This window comes from Crassostrea angulata, chromosome 1 (genome assembly GCF_025612915.1).
Source record: "Crassostrea angulata isolate pt1a10 chromosome 1, ASM2561291v2, whole genome shotgun sequence".
In the NCBI taxonomy this organism is placed as follows: Eukaryota; Metazoa; Mollusca; class Bivalvia; order Ostreida; family Ostreidae; genus Magallana; species Magallana angulata.
In genome coordinates this window covers 52,710,420-52,725,839 of record NC_069111.1, presented here as the reverse complement: position 1 = coordinate 52,725,839, position 15,420 = coordinate 52,710,420, and the positions used below count along the sequence as shown (strand labels likewise).

Here is a 15,420-nt window from a genome sequence, read left to right as displayed (position 1 = left end):
AAAGGTTTATGGAATGCCAAATATTCATATATCAAATGTCCATTAATTATTTGATAATTGATTTATGCGCAAATGAACTGATCTGAGTTGGGCATTAATTTATTTGATGAGGACATGAATTAAAGTTTTTTTGTTGTTACGAAATTTGAATTTTTACACGCGCCAAAATATTAAATGCGCATACATGTATTCATTTGGAAATATCTCTAATTTTAGTAAACTGATCTGTAATTATTTAATTGATCTCAACAATGTTAAAAAATCAAATGAAAACTAAAAGTAAGTAACACGCGGTCTGAAATATTTACCATTCGTTTAAGATAAATAAACTTTACATGACATGGCCAGGACATTGAGTATTCCACCTATACACCATACCAAACCACTGTGGGAAACCCAAGTAAAGTCTCGTGCTCGCTGGCTGATTTTATGTCCTACTTCCAGCAGGGGTTTAACCTTTAAACTTAAAAAAAAAAATTCTGATTGTTTATTTTTTTTCATGGCATATAGACAAAAAGGTTGTAACGTCGATGTGAATCGCTATAGATATATTACTAGTATTGACCTCTGGATTGGGTTTGAATACAGCACAATCGAACATCAAAAAAATCTAGCAGATTTATGACCCGTCCAACATTAGATTATCTCAAAGTTGTATGTTTTAATTCTTTTAGTGAAAGTATTTAATGTAATGTTATATTAATTTTTTTTAAACCAATCGTTATATTACAAAAATATATCATTTTACATTATAGAATAGCTAAAATACAGACAAGATATAGCATTTACGTTAGTTACATGTATTTTGGTGGAAGTACGCAATTTCAGAATCGTAAGAGAGAGGTCTGTCGAATTACTCTAACCAATACGATAATGCTCATCTAAGCTTAAACAATCCTTTCATCTTAACCCCAGCCTCATGTAAATTCTTTATTGCATTTAACGAATTTGCAATATGACTTTGAAATTTCTAAGAATTTGACGAATCTAGATGCATAAAATCATCGATCATTTCCAAATTATATTTAAAAAATTTAAGTTTCTGACAGGTTAAGAACATATAAAGGGCGTATAATCGTCTTTTATTTAATTCGGAATTGATATCCACGTATTGAACAGATTTCTTTTAAAATATGTACTATAAAGCCGTATCGTGCAGTATGCGCTAGAGAATTGTCGGTGTCAGTAGCAAGTTATAATAATAAAATTTTAAGGTTGAATAACACATCATCACAAAATGGCTGACCTCTAGTCGAAACGACATTTCGTTTTATTAAGAGGATTTTTTCGACGTAATTATGAAAATTGCTCCTTAGTTGAGTGGATAAAGTGTCGGGCATGACCCCGTACATCCCGGGTTCGAATCTCGCAGATATTCATTTTTTGTCCCCAAACTGCAAATTGACTTACGTACATGTTTTTAATTACATTTCTCATAATCAAATAATTTACTGTTAATTTGAGTGTCTTTTTCTAGGTGTGTTGTTCCAATCTAAGAGTTGATTTTACAGAAAGATTACATTTATAGAACCACTTACCTGCAATAATCAATACGTTCAATTAGATGAAATAATTTAATAATATAATATCGACAAAAATTGAGAAATTAAAATACACAATGTTTGATTGTTTTATAGTGTTGGTATATTAGAATTACTGAATATGTACACATTTTTCAAATACCAGAAATACGTTTCTATTTTAGAAATGAATATAAAAACCAAAAATGTTTTTTTTTAAATTAATGTTAAACATTAATATATGTATATATTGCATGTAAACAGGGGATGCAAGGTTTAATAAACCACATACATGTATCTGTTTTAATTATGATGCTAGTTTACAAATATTTCACTCAGTTGAAAAACCCACCACCAATGTATTGAGTAAATAAAAGAAGCATAAATCAAACATGCTGATATAGAACTATGATGTTTTTACTTATGGTAGCATCGTTTCCTTATCAGATTTAGTAAATGGAGCAGGTTTTTCTTTTAAACCCTAGACACTTTGACGCACGATTCTAAGTATTCCTGCAAAACCTGCACGGGCACCTGTTCTTCCGGTGTGTATTGTTTCAAGTGAATTCTGCAGCATCAACCAAATTCAAACAAAGTGACTCACCAAAGAGAACCAGTTCCCCAAAACTACCAGGACCAGCTCCCGTGGAGTTCCTTGCTTTCATTTCTAGATAAGAGACGACAATTTAGATAGGAATCATTACACTGCAAAGCTAAATCCCAATAAAATCGGGCCATATTCAGGCCATTTTTGATGGAGAACAAAATCGAGGGTTTTTTTTAGACATTTTTGATATTCTTCCAAGTTCCAATAATAAGGGGGGTTTATTGTCGGACTCCGGAGTCTGTACGGTCTGAAGGATAAAGCTGTCCGCGGAATGTGTAGTTTGATAACGTGTGTTATAATCTTGATAACAGGAACAGGCATCCATTATCTTAGCTTACATGTACTGTTTGTTCCAGCTCCTTGCTACATCCCAATATCCTCTACACTGTATTAAAAAAATACAGGCCTGATATTTGAAGAGACGCGTTTGTAATGTTGGATAGTCTGGGTACTCTATCTCAACGTTACGTCAATGCAGGATAACGGTTCCAAACGCTGACATTAAGGCGCCATCACCGTGTCACACGACATTACCCAGCCCGGGGGATAAATGTCCCGGACTCCGTAATCCCATGTATATGTCAGTAAATATTACATACATGCAGTTATCGGGATAAGTACTTTCAGAGTGTTTGTGCAATCTCTATTTGTTACACGTCCCTTTTAGACTCTTTCATTAATCGTGTAAATGATGCAGACGTCTCTGGCTGCTAGAGTGGGTCGAGGTCAGACTACTGGTGGGCCAAGGAATAAAGCTCTCCACATGATAAGGTTCGTCATTACTTCGTTGTCTTACTGTGAGCATTAATAGATATCAGCCTTCCGTACACCTACATGTATGAAGTATAGACAAAACATTACATTTTTGCTTCTCGTAATTCCGTACACTAGAATGCTTATACTGACTATATAGGAGATGGCATGGCTGGGAACACGCAGTGAATGCTCTCTGTAAATACATAGATCACTTGCTGTTCTATGCGGGGGGAATGAACCACCCACTTTAATATAAGGAATTTTGACTCTTCGTCTTTGCCGAATTGACAGACGTGGACGTCAGACTCTTACTTGTCATAGCTAGTGAGCACAAGCAACTAATGGAAACGTCGTTGTAATACACTCTGCCAGTATCCCAGTATCTACAGAACCACAACCCGGCAGCCTAAACAGATTAACATCGCTAATGAAACTATTGTAATTCTGCATCAAAAGTGATGAAATGTAAACAATATACTGGATATATGTGCCACGCATTCAGCGAGCTGATAGATCCCGCAAAACATCCGTCATCACTCAGAGAGAGAGAGAGAGAGAGAGAGAGAGAGAGAGAGAGATATCCATGTTTAATACACTTTCTGTGTATGTATACAATACACTGTGTTTTTTTGCTAGCAGAGGTTTTTAAAAATTTGTAGAGATGCCGAGTTTAACTGATTACTCAGTGCGTTTTAGAATTCAAACTACGAGTACAGACCAATTATAACCAACCGAAAAAAGAAACATCGGAGAAAATCAGGTACAGAGAAATGTAGATCTTGCTAATTTTCACTGAGTGATGGTGAGAGCAGCGAGGGTGTTCCAATATAACAAAACGTCAATAGGACAGCACTGACTGATAGGAACTCAGCATAATATGTAGTTAGTTCATCATTTCCGAAGTTTATCTTGCCAATTTACTGTTTTGAATTATTTTCAGAAGGTGGTATTTTATGTCATATAACTTCATCGCTGTTTTCTATCTGACTACAGGCATACTAGTACTATAACCGGACACGTTGGAATATGTTGCTTGTAAAATGGAATGATTGATAAGAAACGAGTACAATGCTTCTTGTCTATTGGTCTGTTTGTCCATCGGTCTGTCTGCATGTCCACCTGTGCCGCTTAGTGGAACAGTAGCGATCACTCGCTGGTCAGTGTATCATATTGTAGTGTTATTTGGCGGAAATTAATTCTTCATTCTAGATTTTATACCTATTTACATTATTTTGCAGGACATTTAGTGATTACTGCATTTAGCGGAAAAAGGTTTATGTCAAACACGATTAAAAGATTAAGAAACAGCTATACTTTTACATTAACAAATCATCCACATATTCCATAGACATCGGTGACGTCTCTATTCGAAGAAATTCCCCCGGATAAGACGTAAGAAGACAAAGGGTTAATGAAAGTATCTGTTTATTTTTCAGTGAAATATCATCAGTTAAGACGTTCTTTAACAAACAGTTCATCGATATTACAAGCCTCTATTCATATGTCAGTACCATCGAACGGACGCTAAACTAAAACAAAATATCAATAACAAATAACACACCTGTATTCAGTGAAATATTTCTAGCATCAGTCGAGATTTATTAACAAACAACCAATCTATAGAACATTATCAATGAAATATCATCGGATAGGACGTTAGACAACAAACAGTCTATCAATCAATCATGTTTCTACATATCAGTAAAAATCACTGTGAAATATCGCTAAATAGGACGTTCATCAACATACAGTTCATCAATCACGTGAAGTCGCAAAACGTATTACGTTTTGTCAGGAATTTCTGAGAAGTTCAGAGTTTACTGAGGTAAGAGGATTACTGCAGACAGGTGTGAAACCTATCACGTTCCCTGGGAACCACAGAATTAATGATCACTGTATTAAGGAATAGACCTAACATCTTTAACTTGTTAGCAACAGACCGCAGATGCAATTACCGAAGTCAAATCAGTGGTGCCTCTCTAATAAGCTGATTAGTTTTCATCTCATTACCTCGGCTGTTTAACTCGGTGAACCATATAAAACTCATCACGTCAGTTATATTTAAGACATTCATCTCCCAATCAATGGGGTACATGATCCCCATTTCACACAATTTTTTTTGTCCATCAGATCTACCTTAAAATTTCAAAAATAATTTGTTTAGATTTAAACTATTTAAAAACACATACACACATCCATCCGAAAGTGTGTTTTTTTTTTATCAATTACATGTACTGAAAAAAGAGACTTTGGATATTAACTATTATCTAGAAAAGGAAAATTCGGTTTGAGATCTGAATGTTTTAGGATATGTTTAGCTAAGGAGATTTATAAAGTATAAAAATGGTCATCCAGCGGCTGAGCCCTCTAAAATTGGTCACACTCCTCACACTAACAACCAAAAATTGACATTGGGAAAAACATTTCTAATTTTAAGCCTCCGCGTTACATTATCATGCATTTTGTTTGACAGCCAGACCCACTATAATCGGTATCAGATCTACTGCGGAGCAAGTGAAATAATTCACACTTCTTTATCTACGAGATCACGCGATTCAATTTCTACGTTGTATTCATATTTACGTCTGTTTACATAGCATTCTAGTGATTACATAAATTGTTTTCATTAAGCAAATTCCTGTATAATACAAGTACCATTCCATTGGGCATATTGTACATAGTAGTGTCATGATTAATATTATACAGTAGGATGACAAAGAAAAAGGAGGGGACCCTAAGACACCGATGTGGACCCCAAAGTGATAGAGAAGGGGGGTGTAGACCAGTGTAGGGAAGGGATGTTTTTTAAATTTACTTAAAGTAAACTGAATATTGGAGGAGTTGCCCCGCCCACTTTTATGGAGCAGGTAAAAATGATATATAGATAATTTTATATAAGATCTAGAGCACACTAGGGTACCCCCTCCCACGAATTAGGATTTTGAAGATTTGCAGATATTTATTTCTTTTTTTTCGGATAAGTCGCCCCCACCACTTTGAAAAACGATGCTACGTGCCTGGTATTATTACTTATATGTTAAGCAGACAAAACCAAGCTATATATATATTGAAAATAAGACAATAAAAGTGCGGAATTCCTCTGATAAATGAAGGAATTCATCAAAAATGAAAGAGAAATGCATCACCGAATCTTCGTTTATAAATATCTAGTTTGCCTGCTGTTTGGAGCTACTCTTCTGTCTTTGAAGGTAAAATAAGACCCGCTTATCTTCCCATGGGGGAAAAGTGAGCCCTTGATCATCTTTCGAAGCAGAGCCTACGACAGTTGGTCGTACGGAGATAACTAAAGATTATCGCCCCTTAATATCTGTGTAATGATCCCGAACAACATCGAATGTTGTAGTTTTTATTTTGTTTTCGTTGGAAAAGATAAACCATCCAGCAGATTCCAGTCAAGATTTAAGGAATAAACTTTGTAAATTAGGCAACGCAATTGTTGGTATATTCTAAGTAGAATATGGATGATAACATTATTTAAAACTGACATCTGCATTAATGTTTCATTGTATATTTCAATAAACGAATGAGATTAAAATAGTTTTTAATGATTTTATGAAGTTTGATCTAGAACAATAGTTTTAGGAATACTGTAATGTTACATTAAAGATTTAAAATTCAGAGAATTTAAAACTACCTAAAACACAAATTGCTATAGATAGTTTAAAATTCTCTGAATTTTAAAACTTTAATGTAAAAATAATATAAACCTGTTCTGAATAGTACTCGCTATACTGAACTTATTTTTGTTTTACACTAGAAGGTTTTAAAAAGAGTAATATGCCCTTCATATATGAATCAGTCCAAAAACCAAATTTTTACGGAATATGTGCGGTAAGGTACAATGTGTATATGTGTAGGGGCATTTTGAAAGCAAAGTTATGCAACTTTCTACATCGAAATATTAAAGATAAAAAATCTAATTTGCGTTTAGATAATATCTGAAGAAATCATGCCATGCCCATAGGCTTCAAAGTTATCTTTAAAAAGTATGTTTTTTTTTTTAAATTGTAAAGATTGAAAATCCCTATAATATCACATCAAGATAAAAAATAATCGAACTTTCCTTCTATTAGATATGGATTTACGGTCGTTATACACTGAATACCAAATCTACCTTGATCTTAAACTCCAAGTTCTTCACTCCATTAAAACTCTGGGCATCCTGACACGGTGTTCATATTCTGATGTGGATTTATATACTGCATGATGCATAGTTTATATTATGGTTTGAGTTTATTTTCTGACAAGAGGTTTGTAGGAGATTTATAAAACAAGAGAGCATGTCGCGCAAACAACCTCAATAAATATTACTGTGTTTGCTGGCTATCGGCCTGGGTCTCTAGCCTCTCCCTCCTCCTCATCTACACATTCAGGACTCAAGTTTTAATCGAACGGAAAGTACAGTCCAAAACCAAAAATTGTTTGAAATACATATCTCTACAACAGCACAAAGCGCTATTGTAGAGACCTGTATTTTAATCAGATTGTCAACAACCAATCCAACATATCTATAATGTATCTTTTCCGCTACGAACAACTACCGGCATTATGAAAATTAATTAAGTACTAGTAATTATTCAATAATTAAACGTCGTTTTTATCGTTGATATCCTCATGTGTACATATCATAAATGTTATCTCAGTTTTTCTTAGCTAGACACGTAGATTACGTAAAATATTCCTTCTATCACAATGAACAAAAGCTTTAAAGTTCGATGGTTGTGGCCATTTTAAGACTATTTTAATCTCCCAGTAGAGAAGAGCTCTGTACAAAAAAAAAACGTATGGGGAATACTAAAATTTTAAAGATTAAATGTTTGGATTTGTTCTTTACTAAACAATATAGATTATGACAATATAAATCATCTCTGAAATGTTAGGGTAGATCTGAGGGGTGCTTTGTAGACCCCCAGCCTCCTAGTGCCCATCCCTTTTTATTCCTATATATTCGAAAACTCCCTAAACAACGCAAAGAATTTCGTCTCTGAATGATTGTAAGAAGATAAACCCGAATCGATCAGCAAAAAATCGAACTGATAAACTCAAAGAAATGGATACCGCCACTCCACGCCACACGAGTCTTGTTACCGTAACATTGACCTTGAGCATTGTTCAAACTTATCTATCTTTAAAAGAATTCGCAGCACAGGAAATGGCATTTATTGTGGATTTATGCATAGCCAACGCTGTTATAAGTTCTGCTTTTCTCTCCAACCTGCAACAAGTAATGAATCTATTTTTAGCGTTAGCGGATGCTTTTTCTAATTTCTTGCACCTGTCGAAAGCCATTTGTAATTCGGTGCAGCTGCAATAACTTCAAAGTGTTAATAGGTAAATCTGTAAGTTTGTTTACGATCTGACAATTATGGAGTATTAAAACACATTGAAGTGCAACATTACATTAAAAGAGATATTTGGTTGATAATTTTTGGGAACGAGAATACTCTTTGGGCTCGGATTACGCAATTGAATCACAGCGGGATAAAAAGATTTTTGTAAGATATTTCTTTCACTAACGGGCGAGCAAATGCTTTTTCCTTCAAATATATCCTATTGTTAAAACTCTAAGAGAGAGAGAGAGAGAGAGAGAGAGAGAGAGAGAGAGAGAGAGAGAGAGAGAGAGAGAGAGAGAGAGAGAGAGAGAGAGAGAGAGACTGTTCATAACAATTCTTACATTGAAGAATCAGGAAAGGCGACAAAGTAACATTTATTTGTAAATCTCTACATATTTAACATAAAGACAAGTAGACAACACAGAGTAGACGAATTAACAATTAAATGAAGTCCTAATAATAGATCACAGGTCCACACTGAATGAGCTGGGGCGGTAGTTACCGCCCCTTGCAGCTATAATTTAAAAGTTATTGCCCACAGCTATAATCTAACGTAACTGCTTTAGAAATCAAATCAACGTTGATTTTGAAATAAATGCAATACTGTTGTAGTTTAAACAACCTAAAATAATCATACGTACTAGAACATACTAATAGTATATTTACAATAGGCACAATATATAAATAACAAATAACTTTTATGAAAAATAATTCTCTAATGTATTTCATTCTACACGCACTTCGCTTCTCGTTTAATCTCGCTCGCTCTCCCAAGTTCTCGCACACATCCAAATAAATAAAAAGTGACATGACTATTCACATCGGACGTATTCACGAAAAACGCATTTAAGTTTTGGGTCTGTTCCAATCTTTGAATTCACTTTAGTCATTAAGAAACGCTAAAACTTTTCAATAACATTCAACAAATGTTATATAATTCCTAGAGTTTTGAGATAAAATTACGAGAACACACGAGTGGTGTATGTCGGGGTCAAAGGTTACATCCGGTTACTGACAGTTGGCATGCGGATGAAGGTTACATATTTCTGGTATGATAAATTTGCGCAACAGGTGAATACAGACATGATGCACACAACAGGTGAATCAAGACATGATGCACACAACACTATGTTAAAACCTAAATTGAGTTGCTCAAAGCTTGTTTGTAAAGTTTGAACCATGGCCCCCGACATTTTTGCAGTTCTGCACGACGCTGTCTTTGATATTAAGTTACGTTATTCATTGAAAAAGTAAAAACAGAACGTAAAACAGTACATGGCGTATAGTGAATCACGTCGAAATCTTGTCTAACGCCGGTGGACGTTGATTGTTACCATGGGACGGTTGTTACCGTCTGTGATGGTCACTTGGGACTCCTTGGTGACGACTACCTTTCTGACGTCATGACTCTGTGTTATGGAATAGCGTTTCTGTTGCTGTGGTTTAAGCGGTGCCTCAACAAATAACTTCCCCTCCTCTCCAATGTACGCCGTTATGGCGGACTGGTCCACCGATTCGGGTAACTCGTACTCTTTATTGAACTCCTTATGAAGAGTGCGACCTGATAATTTTTCTTCGTGTTCTGCATGTACAATTAATTTCCGGTCAGCAGTTTTTACGACAATTTCTTCTGGTTTGAACTCACCGACGTCGACACTTAGCCGTAACTTGCGCGTGCCGTCTGGCTCCGTTATGATCGGATTTTTGACGGGTGTGGCAATTTCTAGTGGTTTGGAGAAAGGCGCCACCTGGTTGTTGGCATTTGGTGTAGGTGAGACAGGGGTCACTATCGGAGTGCTAGAGGGTTGGTGCTGTATCGGAAGAGTAGTCTCCCTTTCAATCAGAATCTGTCCTTTTGTAGGCCCATCCACAGTCAAAATCCCGTCCCTACTTAGCACACATTGCATCTTCTCCTGATCCACATTGTTAGGTATGTCTACCTGTCGGCTGTACTCACGACTGACCGAAGCCTTTGTGGATTTTTCTTCGTGTTTTGCAGAAACAAATAATTTGTTGTCCTGTACCTTAACTTGAATTTCCTCTGGTCGGAATTCAGAAACATCAAATCTCACTTTAAACCTTTGTCCCGTTCCGTCGCTTTCAAACATTGAGTTCATGGTGTCCATGTTATTGTCGATCCCCACGTGATTACCAATACTTCCGTTCCCGATGTGATTATCGGTGGGTTTTAAAGTAAAAAAGTCCTTACGGATTTTTTCAAATTCGTCGTCCCACTCCTTCCTGCGCTTTTCCATGCGTACTTCCATATCCTCCCAAGATTTGACTTGTCTGTCCTGGAATGTCATTTCGTCTTTTTTAACAGGAACCTGCAGCTCGGATCGAAACTTGGCCATACTTATAAAGAGCGCACACCCCGGGCTTTTTGATAAGTCGACGTACGGAGCGTGTTTCTGTTTTTCCTCTCGATCTAGAAAAAAGATAACACTCAGCTGATAGATTCTGTGAGTTTGAACCGATACTGTGTTCATCCAGACGTTTAGTCATAGGTCAAGTGTTTGTTCTTTGCCAAAGATAATACTTATTCAATTAATAGACATTTACATGCATAACGCATGAAAAATGAAGAAATTATTACACGTATATAATTTTAACCTTCACAAAATTTATCACCAGTTTATCAATATAATTCTTAGTACCTGAAAATTTACTTACCAAAAACCAGATTCTGAAATAGACAAACGCTTTTTCACAGCTAGTTGATAAGGAATCCGAACTGAATGCTAACACTCGTCAGAGAAAGTAGTGGCTTGGTGTGTTCTACACTGACAGCCGCTCTCTGGAGGAGAATTCCTCGCGCGGGGAATCAGCATCCCCGACGGAGGAATGCCAAGAATTCAGCCGTCCACTCATTCACAAAATACACAGCGCTTAGTCATCGCGCGAAAGTGACGTAATTACTATGTCATATCGAGATGAATATAGATGCAAGGGCAACTCTAATCTCGCCAGAACATTGTCAAAAATTGGGTGCCTCCCGAATTTTATCTGATTTCAGTAATAGAGTCAAACATCTTCTGTTTGCTTCCTGAAGATAACGTGTTGATTGAACGTAGAGGAGAGAGATGTACATATTCTTAGCAGTCAGAGAAATTTTTATGCAGAGATTGTATTTAGGAACTGCCATGGTTATTTTAAGACCTTACGAGGCACATACCAACAACTTTATTATTATTATTTTGAAAGTTTTTAAATTATCAATTATTACTTATTTACTCGGTTATTGCTTCAGCTCTAGACCAATTGAGAACAGACCTTTAGAAATTTTGAACTTTAAAAGTTCAACGGATAGTGATCGACTCTTGTTTGACCAGGTTTGCAATATGAGTGGTGGATTTTAAAACAAGTAATCTATTCTTATCATCTTCTGCTAAAACTATACCGGGATTCTAAACAATCTTCACGTTCTATTTCATACATTTCCACTGATATGTCATGACTGGTGGATATATGCGGTGCTGACGGACGACGGGTGTAAAAGGGGTGACGTGTTCATTGGGTTTAAATGGCACGTTATAATGCCCGGCGGCGTGGGTTAAATATTGAACGCCTAATTTGCTTTATGGGAATAACATTAATGTTATAGGAGTACATTTTAACTACATCATTACATGATGATCTACTTCGACTTACATGTATATCAACAAAGTATCAGAATATATGATAAAGAAAAGTATCATTATCAGCGCTTACGTATGTTTTGAGTGGTGTACCATAGGATATGTAGGGACCGGCCTTCCATATTTTAAACTGATTAAAGCTATACACGCTATAATTTGCGTCAATTTTGAATGACAGTGAAAACGCATGTGTTTGTCTACTTATAAAAGTTATCCTTAATCTCTAAATTACAAGGGTGAATTCCATCTCGTTACAAAGATATAGATTTTTAATTGTTTATTTTCCTGCCAGGAAAATATACCTTTTCATGAATATTGATGAAGGAAGAGCAAACCGACCTCATTGCGCATGTCCGCGGAGAACTAGGTGGTCGTTATTGTTTGCCTAATTAAATATCCAACTTGATTTTTAATATGCTTAACAGTTGTTAATTTGAAATACATACATGTATAATGAGTAAAATACGCTTGCCATTCACGATACCCTTACTTCTGCATTAACACTTATAGGATCTATAAATAGCACATAGGGGAAAAACACAGGTCTACGTCATTTTTTTAAAGGAAGTATTCATATCTACTCACAGGCTTGTATTTTTTTCTTTTGTTTGTACTCGTATATCGGACAAATTTATGCTTTACTGAAAATATCCTTTCCTTTGTGAAACTATCATAATTATGAAGATGTTGACCCTTCAAACACATACATTTTCCCCTTTATTCAAAATTGACGCAAATTATAGCGTGTATAGCTTTAAGGAATAGTTACGTATTAGAAGGTGATCAAATACGGTCGAAATGATCAAACGACACCGCCCGTATTTGACCACCTCCTAAAATTCAAAAAATGATTCCTTAATACTTATATCTATATAATTTTCAGCAATTGTACGATCAAATATTTAAAATAGTTATTGTTAAAATGCATTGGACAATACGTTACAAAATCTATTTATAGTGTTATCACAGGAAAAGACACTGGAAAATGTAAATGTTGTACAACATCTACATGTAAAAAATATGGACGGGCCACTTCGGAATTAGATGTAAACTTGTTCCTTAAAAGATATTTTGCATTTTCTTTTAATTTTTCAAGTGAAATTCTTTGCATACTAGTAGTCGGTTTGTGATGTAAGTTATTTACTTACACATAATGTATTCACCACAATACAATTGACTGTCAATATGTGATGAGTAAAAAACTGAATACCACAGAAACCTTTGAAAATCCTCAGTAGTAAAACATAAAGAATATGGATCATTTCAAAAAGACATAGGTCAGTTCTTCATCTAACCTCAGCTATACAGGAATCAGCAGTTTTTGTAATTCAGAAACGCGAATTCCGTTATTACAAACCATGGCACTGGGAAAATATTGAAACAATAATTACCTTTTAATTCTAAAATAACCCTATTGAGGAGTGAATCAACATATATACAGTAATATGTATTTAAGATCAATTCTATGTAAGAATCAATGATTTATAAAATGGCCTGGCCACGCATAGTCACCAATTTTCCTTATATTTCATACATGGACACACCTAGGTGAAAAACGCAAAAAATCACTAAAAGTTGGTTGCTGGGGGTAACCGTTGCCATGGTAATCGAGGCTAAAGATTGGAAAATAGCAAAACTTACCTACTTTGAAGCCATATTAGAAGGTTTTGCCCACTAATGTAAACTATCAGAGACATAAAACAGCCTTTGTCCTACTTTCAACTATTTAATTATATAAGACAAATGATGGAGAAACCAATACTTTTAAAATGTTACCATGGAAACCGTTACAGATTTTTGAAGTCAGTTTTCTGCGATTTTTTAATAAGCCCAAATGCGAAACTGTTAAATTTTTACATCCATATCAATGTCAATGCAATATATATTTTATCATGAAAATTGACATCCGTTGCTATGGCAACAAGGCCAAAAATTAAGAAAAACTGAGAAATTGAAGATTATTTTGATATGCTTTCATTCCTGATTTTATAATTTAATTGCAATTGTTTTAGTTGAAACTTGTAAAAATATATCTAAATTTTTATTATACACGACAAAAACCATTGTTATGCAAATGAGAAGTGCTGTTGCTATGGAAAATTAAGTTGCGTAAAAAATCACACAGAAATTCTTACTTTTTGAAAAGTCCATAGCAACGGCAGTTATTTTTAGAAAATTTCAGATTTTTTTCAAGTGTCATTAAAGTTAAGGACATACTTTATTTTTTTTCACCATTTGATTTTATATATTTATTCATTATAATTGAAAAATATCCATTCAAAGATGCCTAAAAAAATAATAATTTTCCTTATTTTTTAGCTTGTTACCATAGCAACGGTTCTCAATTTTCATATTCAAAATTTTAATTGCACAATCATTATAGTGTTTACCAAAAAATCCAAATTTTGCATTTTTTATTCAAATAAGATGAAGAAAACAGATTTTAAAATTTCTGCTTCGTAACCATGGAAACGCTCTATAAATATGCGTTTCTCCATGAATTTTTTTCTTTCTTTTGAAAATTGACGACTATTTTTAATAATATATTCTACCCTGGAAACCCCAAGTTCAGCACATTACTGACAATATGTTCTCAAATAAGCATGAAAATGCCATTTTTACATCTTTACCCTCGGTTACCATGGCAACGGGACCACATAGCAACAAACAAATGGTGTTAGGCTTTAAAACTCACCAAAGTCTATCAGATTGTCAAGTATGAAGAAAATCCGTGACTATGCGTGGCCACCGAATTTTGATTATTACATAGAATTGATCTTAATTATTATGATATTTTATAATTTATATACATTTTAGCAAATAACAAAAACGTGAGTCTTTTGTGAATGCAATGAGAGAGTGACAATATGCGCAGATTTTTAAGAGTACACACTGACGGTATATGGTTCTATAGTAAACACAATAGAAACTTCGTCCTATAAAGCTATTAACTGTTTAAAACTGTAATACATCTCTAAGCATGGTCTAAAGCAATGAGGACAAAAACTTTAAACTAACGTTACAGTTTATAATGAATATAGAATTTATTGTTTTGATAAATAAAATGGTTATGAGAATAGTCAAACAAGACTCATATGAACTTTACAGCGAATTACAGAATACCGGTAGAGTTTTCAATAGCTTGTTGGATTGCTCAATAGGGTATTCAATTTGGTCAGCAAGGTATCACATCAGGTTTAAATCTAGGTCCTGTGGTTACTCAAGTGTAGATTGTTATTTTGCACTCAACCCATTCATTTTACACAAAGAAAACCTCTAGAACACTCCCTCCTATTGTTAGCTATTCTATTCATAGACGTTTAAAAAGAATGTTCACCTGGACAGCACTGGACTCTATAGAGCATCAATTCTGCTTGGAGTAATTTGAATTTTGTTTTTCAAAAAATGTAATTCAAAAGGCAGTTCTGAAGAAACAAACAAAAGAGGAAAGCATAACTTAAAAAAGAGGTATTTTTCACTGCAAAAAATCATTAAACATTTTGGTTCCCTGATTCCTGGTGCATCTTACAGCACTAATAGTTTTT

At 34.7% G+C, this 15,420-nt stretch overlaps 1 protein-coding gene across 1 annotated transcript; it reads right to left on the bottom strand.

Moving 5' to 3' along the window:
- Window positions 1–8,595: 8,595 nt before the first annotated feature.
- LOC128164353 (major egg antigen-like) lies at window positions 8,596–11,286 on the bottom strand. The gene is made up of 2 exons (XM_052828155.1): window positions 10,911–11,286; window positions 8,596–10,665 (listed from the first exon to the last, which is right to left on the bottom strand). Exon 2 carries the CDS (start codon window positions 10,589–10,591, stop codon window positions 9,545–9,547), a length of 1,047 nt encoding a protein of 348 aa, XP_052684115.1. The 5' UTR covers window positions 10,592–10,665; window positions 10,911–11,286; the 3' UTR covers window positions 8,596–9,544.
- Window positions 11,287–15,420: the final 4,134 nt, after the last annotated feature.